Below are 14685 nucleotides of genomic sequence, written 5' to 3' on the forward strand. Positions count from 1 at the left end.
TTTTTTCTTTTTTGTAATTTTATTCTGCATTTTTTACTAGAGCTTTTAATATCCAATATTAAGATTTATCAATATAAAGCATTTAATGACAAACTTCAAAACATGCCAAAATCTGTGAAAAGGCCCCTTTAAAATAATCTCAAAATTTTGTCATTTGCTACTTCATATTGATGGCAATAAAAGACAAATCTGCATGTCATTAAGTGAATTTAATTGCCTAAGTTCAAGGGCACATATATTTCCAACAAATAGTGTGACACAAAGCAAACAAACAGTGATGTAAGAATTGAAAATGTGTCCACTAAAAATAACCAGTTCATGACACTTGGTACTAATGTACAAATAGTCTAAGTATACACCATTTGCTTAAGTTCATGGGGACCTAACTATGCAATAAATATTGCAACAAACACAAAAATAGTGCTTGCACTTCTACATAGTATAAACAGCATATCTGTAAGGTCACAGTGATGTAGTGGATATGGTGTCCGACTGGCGATCTGAGGGTCGTGGGTTCAATCCCCACTGTGGAAGCGTTCTTTCCATATCCCCCATAGACACAAAGTAGTCCCAGAAAACTGACTCAAGAGGGCTTGAAATAAGCCATAGGCATATTATGCAATCAAGCTAAAATAAATAGGTTTAAATTGACATATCTATAAAGTTTCTAGTCAATACATAGACAACTGAGAGACTTATTTGCAACATAAAGTACAAATATGCAGGATGACAAACCTGCCAACCAACCAATCAACAGACAAGGTGATTCTAGTATACCTCACAACCTTGTTTGCGGGTATATAATAAATGCATACATGTTATTGTCCTTGTTTCATTACCTTATATATGCCTTTGTGTCCTTGCGCCTGATGCGTCTCCTTTTTTCTTCATAGCCATTTGTGCATATCTGCAATTTGAACATTTTACAACTAAGGCCCAAGCTGCTCTTCCCGAAATTTAAAACAAAGTTCTAAAGACAGAATTTGACAGTGGAAACTTGTTTGTTTTTTTTTATATTATTTTCCAGACTCTGTCCATAAATGTCAGGGACTGTCTTGAAATTTTCTTACTCACTCAGTTCGTGAATTTCCGTCAATAAATTGTCTATCAATTTTCAGGAATGTCCATGAATTGAAAGAACTAGGCCCAAAAATTTATAAAAGTCCAGTCCATGTATGTTCCAAACTGTCCATGTATTTCTTGGACTCTGCCCATGAATTTCCATGGCCCTGTTCCAGAGTTTTGTGAACAGTTCAGCTCTGTCCATGTGTTTTCAGGATTTTTTTACAGTGGGGGACATAGCTCTACATGTATACAAGTGATCCTATTTTGTTCAAATGGCAAATACTTTCAATAGTAAGTCAAGTATCAAATAAATGTTATATGAGATAGTGTTTTGTAAGTAATTTTCTGACCCTTGCAATTGTATAGAGAATTGTGATTTGCAACTTGAACAGTGAACTATGCAACAAAGCAAGGCAAACAAAATTTTTGACACTCAAAGACACTGCAAAAACATTGCCTTTCAAGGCAGATTTGACCTATTTAAAATAACACACAATATAAATATTTATGATCAACTGGGTAGAAACTGCTGGAATGAAACACCAAATTGACAATAACTGGCAATGACTTGATTTCACAATAGCTCAGCTGATATATTTTATAAATAACAATGCGGAGATATCTGATCCTAACTCAATATGCATTCTAGAGATGTATAACAAAGACTTCAAGTACTGATTCATCCCAACAAATGTTTAGACATTGTCTCAATAAGCCATGGGCTGGTTATGTACAGTACAGCCAAGGCGGAACAAACATATTTCGTGATCCGCGACGGCAAGGCAAAACGAGTCGATGACGCGTCAGCTGTTGAAGCCGCGTAAGTATGCGGCGGCAAGTCGAATTTTCGCAGCCAAGCTTCGCATCTGTCCGCCGAGGCAAGCCTTGATCCGCGACATGACGCCGAGTCGATGCGTACATGTATCATCAAATAAACAATATTTTTTTAATGATAAGTTGTTAAAAAAAATTAAAAGAACATATATAATAATATGTCAAATCCTAATATTTAATGTGCACGGATTCAAAATAAAACAGATAACATAGTTAATAAAAAAGCGTGCTGGTGTGTTTTTTGTGAGTGCTTTCCCGTTTATAAACAAATTGTTGTAATCCTGAAAATTTTACAAAAATCGAAGTCATCAAAACAAAACACGATAATCAAGGCCATGTATTAATTCAATTTCAATAATAATTTATCTTTGTCATTTTTAGAATCGGCTTAAGTAGTTACTTTGTGTGCGTCTATTAACTGCACTGTTTCATTATTATTTTATATTGAAGTGATATTATGGGCATTTTTTACCGTTGAATTGAACTGAAAAGAATAAACAGGTCAAAAGAGTTAGTGAAAATGTGGTTACTGACAATTAGCTGCAACTCATCTTGCTACCGACTGTTTATAAAATTAGATATTTTGAATGACTGGACATTCTTCTAAGCGGAAATGATTCGTAAAACAAAATAGTGTCTTTGCGTCGTTTGAACAAATCTGCACTAAAACTAAATTCACATCGTAAATCGAATACTTTCTGTCGTAAGTTGGGAAAAACGAAAGTACGGTTGATATACAAATGCATTACTTTCTCTTTCCTTGATATTGTTTTAGTATGTTGATGCTGCATTCACAAATATAAATGTATCTTAAGTGAAAACAAAAACAATAAACAACGGTTGCGATAGACACCTATTAACTGTTAGATGACCATTAGAAAACTTTAAATGATCAACAAACATATTTGTTTTTGGTTTTATTTTTACCACAACAGGTATTATCATATAAGCATATTTAGTGTGCCTGGCAAGTAAATAAGTTTCCTGCCCGTAAAGAATGTATTTCACACATTAACAAGGTCACGTAATTATGTACAAAATAGTTTGTTGAAATGTGGTTATCTGCAACACATCTTGCTACCAGTTGTTTATAAAAAAATTATTATAGTCGATATTTTACATGACTCATCCAGTCCTCTAAGAAAAAAGGATCAGTAAAACAAAATAGTGTCTTTGTGCCGTATGAACGAATCTGCACTAAACCTAGATTTACATCGTAAATCGAATAATTTCTGTCGTCAGTTGTCAAAGTACGGTTGATATTCAAATGCATTATTTTCCTCTTTCCGGGATATTGTTTTAGTATGTTTATGCTGCATTAACAACAAGGGCTGTTTGTAAAACATGCATGCCCCCCTATATAAGCTATAAGTTGTAGTAGCAGCCATTGTGTGAATACGTTTTTTGTCACTGAATACGTTTTTTGTCACTGTGAATGGTGGTGGTGGTGGTGGTGGTGGTGGTGGAAGAAATAGTAGTAGTAGTAGTAGTAGTAGTAGTAGTAGTAGTAGTAGTAGTAGTAGTAGTAGTAGTAGTAGTAGTAGTAGTACATGTAGTAGAAGTAGTAGTAGTAGTAGTAGTAGTAGTAGTAGTAGTAGTAGTAGTAGTAGAGTAGTAGTAGTTGTTGTAGTATTAGTAGTAGAAGTAGTAGTAGCAGTAGTAGTAGTAGTAGTAGTAGTAGTAGTAGTAGTAGTAGTAGTAGTAGAGTAGTTGTAGTAGTAGTAGTAGTAGCAGTAGAAGTAGTAGTAGTAGTAGTAGTAGTAGTAGTAGTAGTAGTAGTAGTAGTAGTAGTAGTAGTAGTAGTAGAAGTAGAAGTAGTAGTAGTAGTAGTAGTAGCAGCAGCTGCAGCAGCAGCAGCAGTAGTAGCAGTAGTAGTAGTAGAAGCAGTTGTAGTAGTAGTAGTATGCATTATAAAAATGCAGTTAGCCTTACATTTGGTAAAATTTAAATATATTACAAGGGAGGCAAATCTGTAACAATAAATTTAAACTTATTGCATTTGTTTCCCCTGTAGTGTATTACCTCCCCTGTCCTGCTTATATTTATATTAATCAACAAAATTAAACATTAACACAATATTTAATATACAAAATATACAAAAAATCTCATATTCTGATAATATTTTTACTGATCCACAGTATTTTACTAAAAGGATGATGTTTCATTGGACTGATAATTATAGATTTAGGATTACAGACCAGTTGCTTCAGTAATATTGTTCAGAGTGTGCCCTGTTGGCCGCGTATGCATTCTAAAATTATCATTCAAAAAACTATTTTACTATTTCGAGTCACCGTGACCTTGACCTTTGACCTAGTGACCTCAAAATCAATAGGGGTCATCTGCTAGTCATGATCAATGTACCTATGAAGTTTCATGATCCTAGGCACAAGCGTTCTTGAGTTATCGTCTGACAACCACCTGGTGGACGGACAGACCGACAGACCGACCGACCGACAGACCGACCGACATGAGCAAAGCAATATACCCCCTCTTCTTCGAAGGGGGGCATAAATATAAGTGTATATAAGTGAAAACACAAACAATAAACAACGGTTGCGATAGGCACCTAAAAACTGTACGATGCCCATGATATCACTTTATAACATGAAACTAATAACTATTAAAGTGGCGTAAATCTAGGTTTCTATGCTACACAAATGAACATGTAGATGTATATCTATTCACTTGATCCGACGCGTACGTATGCGGCGGATTCACTCCACGGAAGTACGCGAGGTTGATACAGGCTTGGCGTTGTTGCGCGGAACGATGCCGAGTGCCGCGGCGATTCGCCGCGTGAACACACGATTCGGCCACTGCGTACTAATAATCTTGCTGTGGCGAAGCCGCGGATAATGTTTGTTCCGCCTTGGCTGTACTGTAGTCATGCTTTTGTAAGTTCCAACTTACATTACTCTCATCTTGTTGGACATGCTCGTTTGTCTGATTGGTCAGCTGGTCCGAGTTAATGGCAGGCACTGAATCTGCAACATCAACAGCATAATATTATGGTCTGTCAATTAATCTCTACAAAATTCTAAGTGTATCCTTATAGAATTAGCTCCTATTTGATTTTTCCCACTTGCCCCAAAGAATATTTTCAGAAAACCGTTTATGTCCATATGTTATTTTGCTAGTTTAACAAGCAAACACCATTTTAACAAGAGATGTGTTTGTCAGAAACACAATGACCCCTATTGCGTCGCTTTGAAGCCATATATTTGACCTTTGACCTTGAAGGATGACCTTGACCTTTCACCGCTCAAAATGTGCAGCTCCATGAGATACACATGCATGCCAAATATGAAGTTGCTATCTTCAAAAATGCAAAAGTTATTGCAAAACTTTAACCAAGGTTAAAGTTTTGGGACACACACACAATGAATGACAGACAAACAGACAGACAGACAGACTGGCCAAAAACAATATACCCCCGATCTTTCGATCCGGGGGCATAAAAATACTCAAGGGAAATCAGCGTTGATCATGAAGTATTTAGAAATACTCATGGGTTGCATCCCTTGAACAGATGGTTTAATTGCATATGGACCATGCTCTGTGAAAAGGGGGTTTAATGCATTTGCATAAAGTGTCATCCCTGATTAGTCTGTGCAGTCCGCACTCTATTTGACTGTCTCAAGGAGATCAATTCTCATCAAGGTAAATATAGCCACTAAACAGAAGTAAACAAGAATGGTTGAAAACGATGGATGCTACCCTTATGTTCGCTATGAGAAACTGTAACTAAAGTGTGACCTTGATAAAATCTATTATTAGCCTCGGTGACCTTGACCCCAGTGACCTCAAACCTCATTAAAAGGTAGAGGTCTATGCAAGGTACCTACATGCCAAATATGTAAGAGATTGGTTAAATATTGAAGGCGCTATGAGAAACTGTAACCGAAGTGTGACGGAAAATTGTGATGGAAGGAAGTAAGAAAGTAAGGAAGGACAAACTGGCGACTAAATGCTCCACCGAAAAAAAATTCTGGGAGCATAAAAATATTTATCTGTTTTTTTTTTCTATAAAAACTTGTTGGATTTCATCATCTAACACCAGACATAAAAGGGATGAGCATGAAACCACCCAGTACAGAAATGGCCAGCATTCCGGCAGACTGAACAGTTTTTGTGCAATATTCAATTAACATTTAACATTTAAGGCCTTTTCCTTGTGTATCTATGGGTACATTAAACGGACCCATTCCCTAAGTGAAATTGTTAAAAAAAATCCCATCTAAAAAAAAAAACAAATCCAAATTGTTTTTCAAATTATTTTTTTGCAAATAAGTGTCAAATGATTATTTTATCAGAATGTATTTCAATTACATCAAGTGAAGTATGTAACTATAATTTATAGGATTTTGTTCATATAATTAAATTTATAATAAAGAGTTACCGTAGGTTTCCACGTATAGCGCGCACCCGTGTATAGCGCGCAGGCTGTTTTTTAAATGCAAAAATGGAGAAAAAAATATTTCAAGACAATAAAACCACCAAATCGGACCGAAAATGGCCGCCATTTTACTATTACACAGTCCAATAATCCGGGGCATTGGAAAGCTTAATTAAGCATTCAAAATAGGAAGCGTCATTATGATTAGGAGCAGGGGTTGCATAGCACTATACTTTTCTGACAATTTTATAATTTTCTAGCAAAAGATTAACAGTCCACGTGCATTTCGTGAAAAACGTGAGAAAATAAGAATTAGTGTACATCGTGTGATTTTTCCTCGGGGAAAGCGTGGGCATTACTGGTAAATTTGTTTGAATAACCACAGTTGAACGTTGAATATTTATACACACAAAATGCAATTGCATATTGTCACAAGTCGTGGCACATATTACTCAATATCATCTGCCAATTACGAAGTGCAAAATGATCCCCTTTCACACCTACCGTTACCCGTAAAAAGACCTCGTTCGCACCTACCTTTGCCTGCTCTCGACAACAATCCCCATCGGAATTCATCGAAAAGGAAGTGTTAAAACACAAACAAAGAAATGTCCGCAAGTTTATTCAAACAAATTTATTTTTACAAAACTTCTTCTACAGCGTTCATACCTACCAGTAGCGACTTCTGGTTGTTTCGACAATGGCCCCTCAGTCAGTAAGATTATAGGGTGGTGGTTTTCTGGAAAAAAAACATGGCGGCCATTTTGATTATTTACGATTACACAACATATTTTTACCAATTTAGCAGCCAGGATAGCGTTGTATCAATGTATAACGTGCATCAGCTTTTTAATTTGATTTTTGGAGGTAAAAAACTGCGCGCTATACGTGGAAACCTACGGTATATTAAATCAGTTTTTCCCAAATCAGTGAATTTTTCGTGCAAAATTCCCATCCTGACATTTTCCAAAATGGTCAGGAAAAGGTCTGCATTTATCATGCGCTTACCATGCCAATGGTTACCTGCGCTATCTTGTGATGTGACCTGCTGGAAATTGAACTTGTCCGGGAGGGAGCCGGTGGAGTACACGATACCCTTGGGGGTATGGTACATGAACACACTGGGGGTCAGGGCAGGGCTGTTCTGCTGGTTGCCTGGGAAACAATCATAAAAATTCTTAAGAAACAGATCTAGGAAAACCGGCTTTAATGCATGAGCACGAAGCATTCTGCAGTCTGCACAGGCTAATCAGAGATGACACTTTCCAATTCTTTTGTATTTTTCGTCTTAATCAAATCTCTTATAAGCGAAAATCCAGAATAGGTGGAAAGTGTCGTCCCTGATAAGCCTTTGAAGACTGCACAGGCTAATCCGGGATGACACTTTACGCACATGCTTTACACCCTGTTTTCCTAGAGCGAGGCTCATTGGGGACTGGTACATGAACACACACAGGGTCAGGGCAGGGCTGGCCTGCTGACTGCCTAGGAAACAACACATATATTACATATTTATTAAGAGTTATGCCAGGCAATTTTTAAACATGTAAAATAGAGAAACAGATCTTAGCAGATCTGGAAAAAAACTGGTGTAATGCATGTGCGTAAATTGTCTTCCAAGATTACTGTGCAGTTCGCACAAGCTAATCAGGGACAACGCATTCTATTTTAATTGTTTTTATTTTAAAGAAAGTCTCTCCTAAGCCCAAAAAAAAGTTTAGGCGGAGAGACTTGTCCTAGATTAGCCTGTGCAAATTGAGCAGGCAAATCTGGGACAACACTTTAAGCACAAGCATTAAGCATATCCCACAGCGCAGCTCAATGTGACATTATTAATCATCACATTCTGGGTCAAAATACCAGTTAGAACAAGACTATTGCCAAGCAATATAGTCCCCTACGGCTCCACCATTGTCAGAAATTCAACCATTGTCAGATTTTTTTATTTTTTATTGTTGCCATAGCAACCAGAACTTTTGACGTAGGAACAAAATAAAATCACGTGCATAATGTCCATATTGCCATCTACTGTATATGTCCTTTTTGGCGCGCACTGCGCGTATTTTTTCAAGACCCCTGCGCGTTAAATTCGAACCACTATTACCTATTCCTCATATTTGAACAGTGTAACATTTTCATTACCTGCCGCTCACAACATTGTTTAATCCAATCCTATGACAGTCTGCTGCAGACCCATTACATCGCAATGTCCAATTTTACGCAAATCGTCCCCTGTGCTGACGACAATAATTATTATTTGTGTTGGTTTGTAACCTACGTAGTATACTCGCACATAAGCATATGTACGCAGAGATTGGAAAATCATTAATAAATGTATTCCGTTTTTCAATGCTTAGGGCTGAGTAATTTCGGCGAATCGGAACTCAACTTGCCTAAACACTTGCTCAATTAACCGTTAAACTCCACCTCCGTTCTCTGCAAAAGATTAGAAGGCGGAGCTATGCACTTGCTATTATTAAATTGGACGATTGCCATTGAGAAACAAACACGCGATTGGTTCGGCATGTTGATTGCTAGACAAAGGAAGCCAATTTTGTCGGTGAGAAATTGTCGCTTTATTGCTTCAGACAGGAAGCGGCTTTCCTTTGATGACGTCAAACTATCAATTTACACAGAGTGCACATTTTCGGAAGACTTTACCTGACTTTAATATATTCACGTCAGTTCAAATACAACGTATTGCGTTGTAAATGAACGAGTTTTCATGACAACAAAAACTTAAACAAACAATACCGCAAGTGTGCGGGGATCGATATACCTCGATTTTTTTTCATGAATGATCTCATAAGTCGAAGAGCAAACATATAATTTGTGTACGAGTAGTTTATCTTATATAAGATTTAAACAACAGGCATCACATTGCAAAATGGTGCACATTGAATTTCAGAAATGATGCACACTGTCTTTTTTGTTTTAATTAGAAAAGAGCACACTGCGCACTTTTTTATCCCATTTTCAAAGCGACATTGACAGTATAACACTTTATGGACAATACTAGCCTGTATTCAACCTTGTGGGATATACCTGTCGCGTGCACGGACTACTTTTTACTTTACCACTGAATGATTTTTCATAATATAAAGTCGAGAAAACTTATGCTTAAAAAATATACGACCTTCAACCTTTAAATCTAGTCATATGATAATTTTTCGCCATCCGTATAATGATGAATCAGCTGATTGATGGCGTCATCAAATGACAAACTTATTGCGTCATTTTCCCCCAAAATGTTTTTGACGATTTGTTATAAACGCGACTTATTTCACATGTTCATGTTCATGTACTGTACATCGACATATTTGATTTGTCAATTTATCACATTTTCCTTATTTCATGTTATGTGCATTGTTTTTAATCCATGCATATACTTTTGACATTTAAGAATGTACAACACGCCATACAAAATGAATATCGCACAATTCATAAATAATATTTACTTTCCGATTTAAATCACGTTAGGCATAGAGCTGTGTAAAGCATAAGATGGTGAAAATAGCACCACAACGGAATTCGGAACGTCCCATTTTGTACACGGGTATTATCCACTCATTTACATGTATCTGTTGTGTAATGGAATGTTTTCCATTCTTTGTGAATTCATATATTAAATTATTTTCTTGTACAATAAGGGCATTTACCATAGACAAATAAAACATTGTGCAAGTTTAAACATCATTATGTTTGTATGCAGAAATCTGCAAATGCAACCGAGTTTAACAACGGCTATTATTTGATAAACTGCTCCGGTTCATTTTAACAGCAGTATTTTACATAGAGTACATGACGTAACGTGTGACGAAGAAGAAAGTTTATTGAGTTCATAAACTCATTTGAATATAGTGATAGGATGGCATAAGGGTCTTTATTTAAATGGTATGCTAAAATAATTATTAAAGACCCTAGATGCAAAATCGTAAATTATTGAGTTAAATGGATTATTAGATGGATTTTAAAGGATAATTCAAGGTAAGATACTAGTTCAAGCGTGTTTTGGTTATTGTTTGTACTTTTATCGTTCCCTGTTATTGGGGAAATGATTTTAACATGGGCCCCATTGATGCATCGGATCACACACGGCATACCCATGACATTATATAAAAAACACGTTCTGCGCGTCCATAAATTCGTCATCTTAAGTCGGAAACCCTATTGCCCTGTATATTAAGTCAAATAAAGTGTCAGTCGCTGAAATTGTCTGTTTACTCGTCTAAATTGTCAAGGTCGTCGATGGTGTACATGTATGTTGACATCGACATCATTTTGTCAGTAGCAATCGCCGCCATATTGGATTTTTATCATTTTCTTTCGAAAATAAAATGAATTATAGTAAAGTAAAATCTTCTTTTCACGGTCGTAATGTGTTACAATTTGCATACTGCGTAAAAATTGAATCGAGGCATATGGTGATATTTTTACTTGTTTTACAGTTTGTGTGTGAATTTGTTTAAGACTATTTTGCGTACCAGAACAAATATATTTATATCACTACGCATGGTTACATTCGTTAGATTTTAAGCGCTTTTAAAACTGAATTTAAATTATTGTTAAGGTTTTTAGATCTATTTATGTTAAATTTCACATTGAAAAAAAATCAAATGGGATAAATAGAATACTAGGATTAGCGTTGAATACAGAGAAGTTTTAAACTTCAAGGTTTAAAAGTTTTAAACTCGCCAAGGCTCGCGCTCCCGGCATTCAAAGCCTTGCAACATAAACTTTTCTGTATTCAACCCTAACCTAGTATTCTCTATCTCCCGATCTCAGCAAATTACGGTGTCAACGTGTTGCAAACAAAATGGCCGCAGAAACAATGTTTTCAGATGTTATGTGTCACTCTTTTATGAATTATGGGCTACATAAATCTTATCATATGGTTCCGATAAATTCCGATCAACCCCAGAAAAGACGGCCTGCGCGTCTAATAGGGCATGAGCGTCAATAAGGACATATACGGTATCCATGTTTCAAGTTTCATGAAAAAATATTAAGGACTTTTAAAGTTATCGCAGGATCTAGAAAACCACCATTTTCAGCAGTATTTCTAGTCTATTTGTTGCCATAGCAACCAAAAAATTTTATGTAGGATCACAATGAAATGACGTGCATAATGAACATATTGCCATCTATCCATGTTTCAAGTTTGATGAAAAAATATTAAGAACTTTTAAAGTTATTGCAGGATCCAGAAAAGTGTGACTGACTGACAGACAGACAGACAGAGCGCAAACCATAAGTCCCCTCCGGTGATACCAGTAAGGGACAATAACCACCAAGAAAAAATCTAATTGTTACAAATAACAAGAGCTGTCACCATAGGATGACTTATGCCCCCAATAAACGCTTGATAGAAGTTATGAGCTTTTTTTGAAACCTAAACGCAGATTTCAAAACCTAAACGCAGACCCTAAGTTCAATGTATAGGTCACAGGGGTCAAAATTTGTGTGCGTTTGGAAAGGCCTTGTCCATATACACATGTATGTCAAATATGAAATTGCTATCTGAAGCGACATAGAAGTTATGAGCGTTTTTCGAAACCTTAACGCAAAGTAAGACGGACAGGCGGACGGACAGTCCCATCACTACATGTATATGCTCTCCTTCGGGGGCATAACAAGACAAGTATTGTGAATTATTATGAACTCTGTTCTACCATGAAACTGTGTGAATTCCCAGTGTTCCACTACTGTGCTTTATAACAGATTACTCATAACAAGAAGCTAATTGATCTGAATTTTTTTTTTTATTTAAGACTCTGTCTGACCATTAAATCTTTGTATGGCACAGTGTTCTTCAAATGTCATGTACTACAATGTTGCTGCATGCTGTAACTCTTTGTATGCATTTGCCATCTGGTATCATGATTTGATTTTATTATTTGCATGGAAATATTAGTATACCTCAGCGTTGAGCAATCGCCATTTATTACAGACACTGTCCTTGCACAGATTTTTTTTGCTTTTATTTGTTACAGCCTGTGCCATTTGAATTGGGAAAATTAGCGCGATAAACCATGAAATTTGGTAAAATAGTGCGATTAAACCATGAAATCCAGAGAAATTAAGCATCATAAATATGAGTATAAGTAACAGAATTAAAAATGTTTTTCAGTGCATGTTCAGGGGTTTTTCTAGCCAATTTGGGAAAAGGAGTCTGGTCAAATTGGGATTGCTTTAATTTATAAAAGTGGCAAATTTGGGAATTATTTATCAACAAAAAGGACTAAATTAAAAGTTATATATTTTGTAGAATGTTAAATTAAAAAGTTGAGATCTAGCGTTAAGAAATCATAAGTCATAAGAGACTTCTTTAAAAAAAAAAATTGGAAATTTGGCTTTTTGGGGGAAATTTTGGTCAGCTTTTGGGAAAAAACTTTGATTTTTGCCATTGGTAAGCAGCCAAAAATCGGCTGTAATTTTTAGCAAAAAAAAAATCACTGTATTTTAACACCTCAGTTGTGATTTTGTCATTGATTAAAGACTCTGATTAACAATTGAAATCTTTGTATACCTAAGTGTTCAGCTACATGTATATTATTTATAACAGATTCACAATTCCCAAGGACAACTACATATTTTGATATTGTGATTTATAAGGGACACTGTAATAGAACACTTTATCATTTCAGATACGGTGATTTATTAAGGATTTTGTCTTACAATGGACCTATTTTCACAACTGTTGTGATGCTGTTATATATAAAAGACACTGACATACCATGGAAATCGTTGTAAGCCTTGTTCTGGTCTCCGGGCATCTCAAAGCTGAACTGGACTCCTTCTTGCTCGTCTGGATCTTGGCATTTCTAGATAAAAATCATATACATTCAATTGTATGAAATGATGTCTATAAAAAAAGTGCTTGGTCTGTCCAAGATAACATTAACAATGTAAAAAAAGGGGATTTATTCCATTTGGAATGAATATTACAAACCAAGAGGGCCTGAAAGGCCCAAAGTTGCTCACCTGACATTCAAAGAAAAGATCTGTTCTGTGCAGTCAAAGATGTCATTAGAACAAATGTTCTAACCAACTTTCATGACTAGTGAACACCTTGGCAGCCACGTCTTTCAACAGACCAGAACCATTTTCATACACATACACCAAGATATCAGTTTAATAAATATTCTGACAAAAATTCATGAAGATCCATGAAGCCATATAAGGAATAATGCCCCGCCCCCTGGCAACTGGAACCATTTTCGAACTTGTCAGAGATATCATTGGGACAAATCTTCTGACCAAGTTTCATGATGATTGGACAATAAATGTGGCTTCTAGAGTGTGAGCAAGGTTTTACTATAGCTATATAAGGAAAAATGTCACAACCCCTTGGTGGCCATGTTTTTCCACCAACCGGCATCATTTTTGAACTCTTCCAAGATATTATTGGGATGAATCTTCTGACCAAGTTTCATGAGGATTGGACAATAAATGTAGCCTCTAGAGTGTTAACAAAATTTTACTATAGCCATATATAGCCATGTAAGAAATAATTTGTCACCCCTTGGCAGCCATGTTTTTCAAGCAAACGTAACCATTTTCGAACTCAACCAAGATATCATTGAGACCAATCTTCTGACCAAATTTCATGGTGATCAGACAATAAATGTGGCCTCTAGAGTTTTAACAAGGTTTCACTAAAGCCATATATAGCCATATAAGAAACAAGAGGGCCAAGATGGCCCTAGTTCGCTCACCTGAGAGGAGTCGGTTCATTCAATCTTTACCAATTAAATGTCAAACTTTACCTAGAGATTGCCCAGACAAACATTCGGGTCAAGTTTCGTCATTATTGAACCAAAACTCTGGCGCATGGAGTGTTTTTGTTTTTGTAAGATTTGACCTGGTTACCTTTATATTGAGTTGACCCCCCCCTAACCGAACATCAAACTTTGCTTACAAAAATAAATATTATTACTAAGATTCATAAAGTCTGAAATAAAATTGTGACCTCTAGAGTGTTTACAAGGATTTTGTATAATATAAAGAAAATTTGGACAATCTTAGGGCAATAATTATGGCATTAATTATGTGATTTTGCTCATTATCAAAATTGACTGAGATCTTTTAGCAACTTTGATAAGGAATGCTTGATAAATGTGAATGCTAGAGTGTTAACAAACCAAATATGGACGGACGGCAGACAAAGACCAATCCTAAAACCTCACCTGAGCAATCAGGTGAGCTAAAAAAGTGTGCTTCACCGATCTGAGCAATTTTCCAACTTGTCCGAGAAATCAATAAAACCAATGTATTGACTAAGTTTTACGATGATTAGGCAAAAAATGTGACTTCTATAGTGTTTAATCACAAGGTTTCGCTCTCACATAAGGAAAATTTGACCTATCCGGACCATTCGCGAACTC

The 14685-nt window shown here is 36.1% G+C and overlaps 1 protein-coding gene across 1 annotated transcript in view; it reads right to left on the minus strand.

Annotated features, from left to right (window-relative positions):
• LOC127831782 (uncharacterized) overlaps window positions 1-14685 on the minus strand; it is a 36198-nt gene that overhangs the window by 7596 nt on the left and 13917 nt on the right. The window contains exons 3-6 of the mRNA XM_052356853.1: window positions 13035-13122; window positions 7307-7453; window positions 4813-4886; window positions 840-907 (exon numbers count right to left, since the gene is read on the minus strand). Coding sequence (XP_052212813.1) covers window positions 840-907; window positions 4813-4886; window positions 7307-7453; window positions 13035-13122 — 377 coding nt within the window. The remainder of the gene's footprint in view (window positions 1-839; window positions 908-4812; window positions 4887-7306; window positions 7454-13034; window positions 13123-14685) is intronic.

Source organism: Dreissena polymorpha, chromosome 5 (assembly GCF_020536995.1).
Source record: "Dreissena polymorpha isolate Duluth1 chromosome 5, UMN_Dpol_1.0, whole genome shotgun sequence".
Classification (NCBI taxonomy): Eukaryota; Metazoa; Mollusca; class Bivalvia; order Myida; family Dreissenidae; genus Dreissena; species Dreissena polymorpha.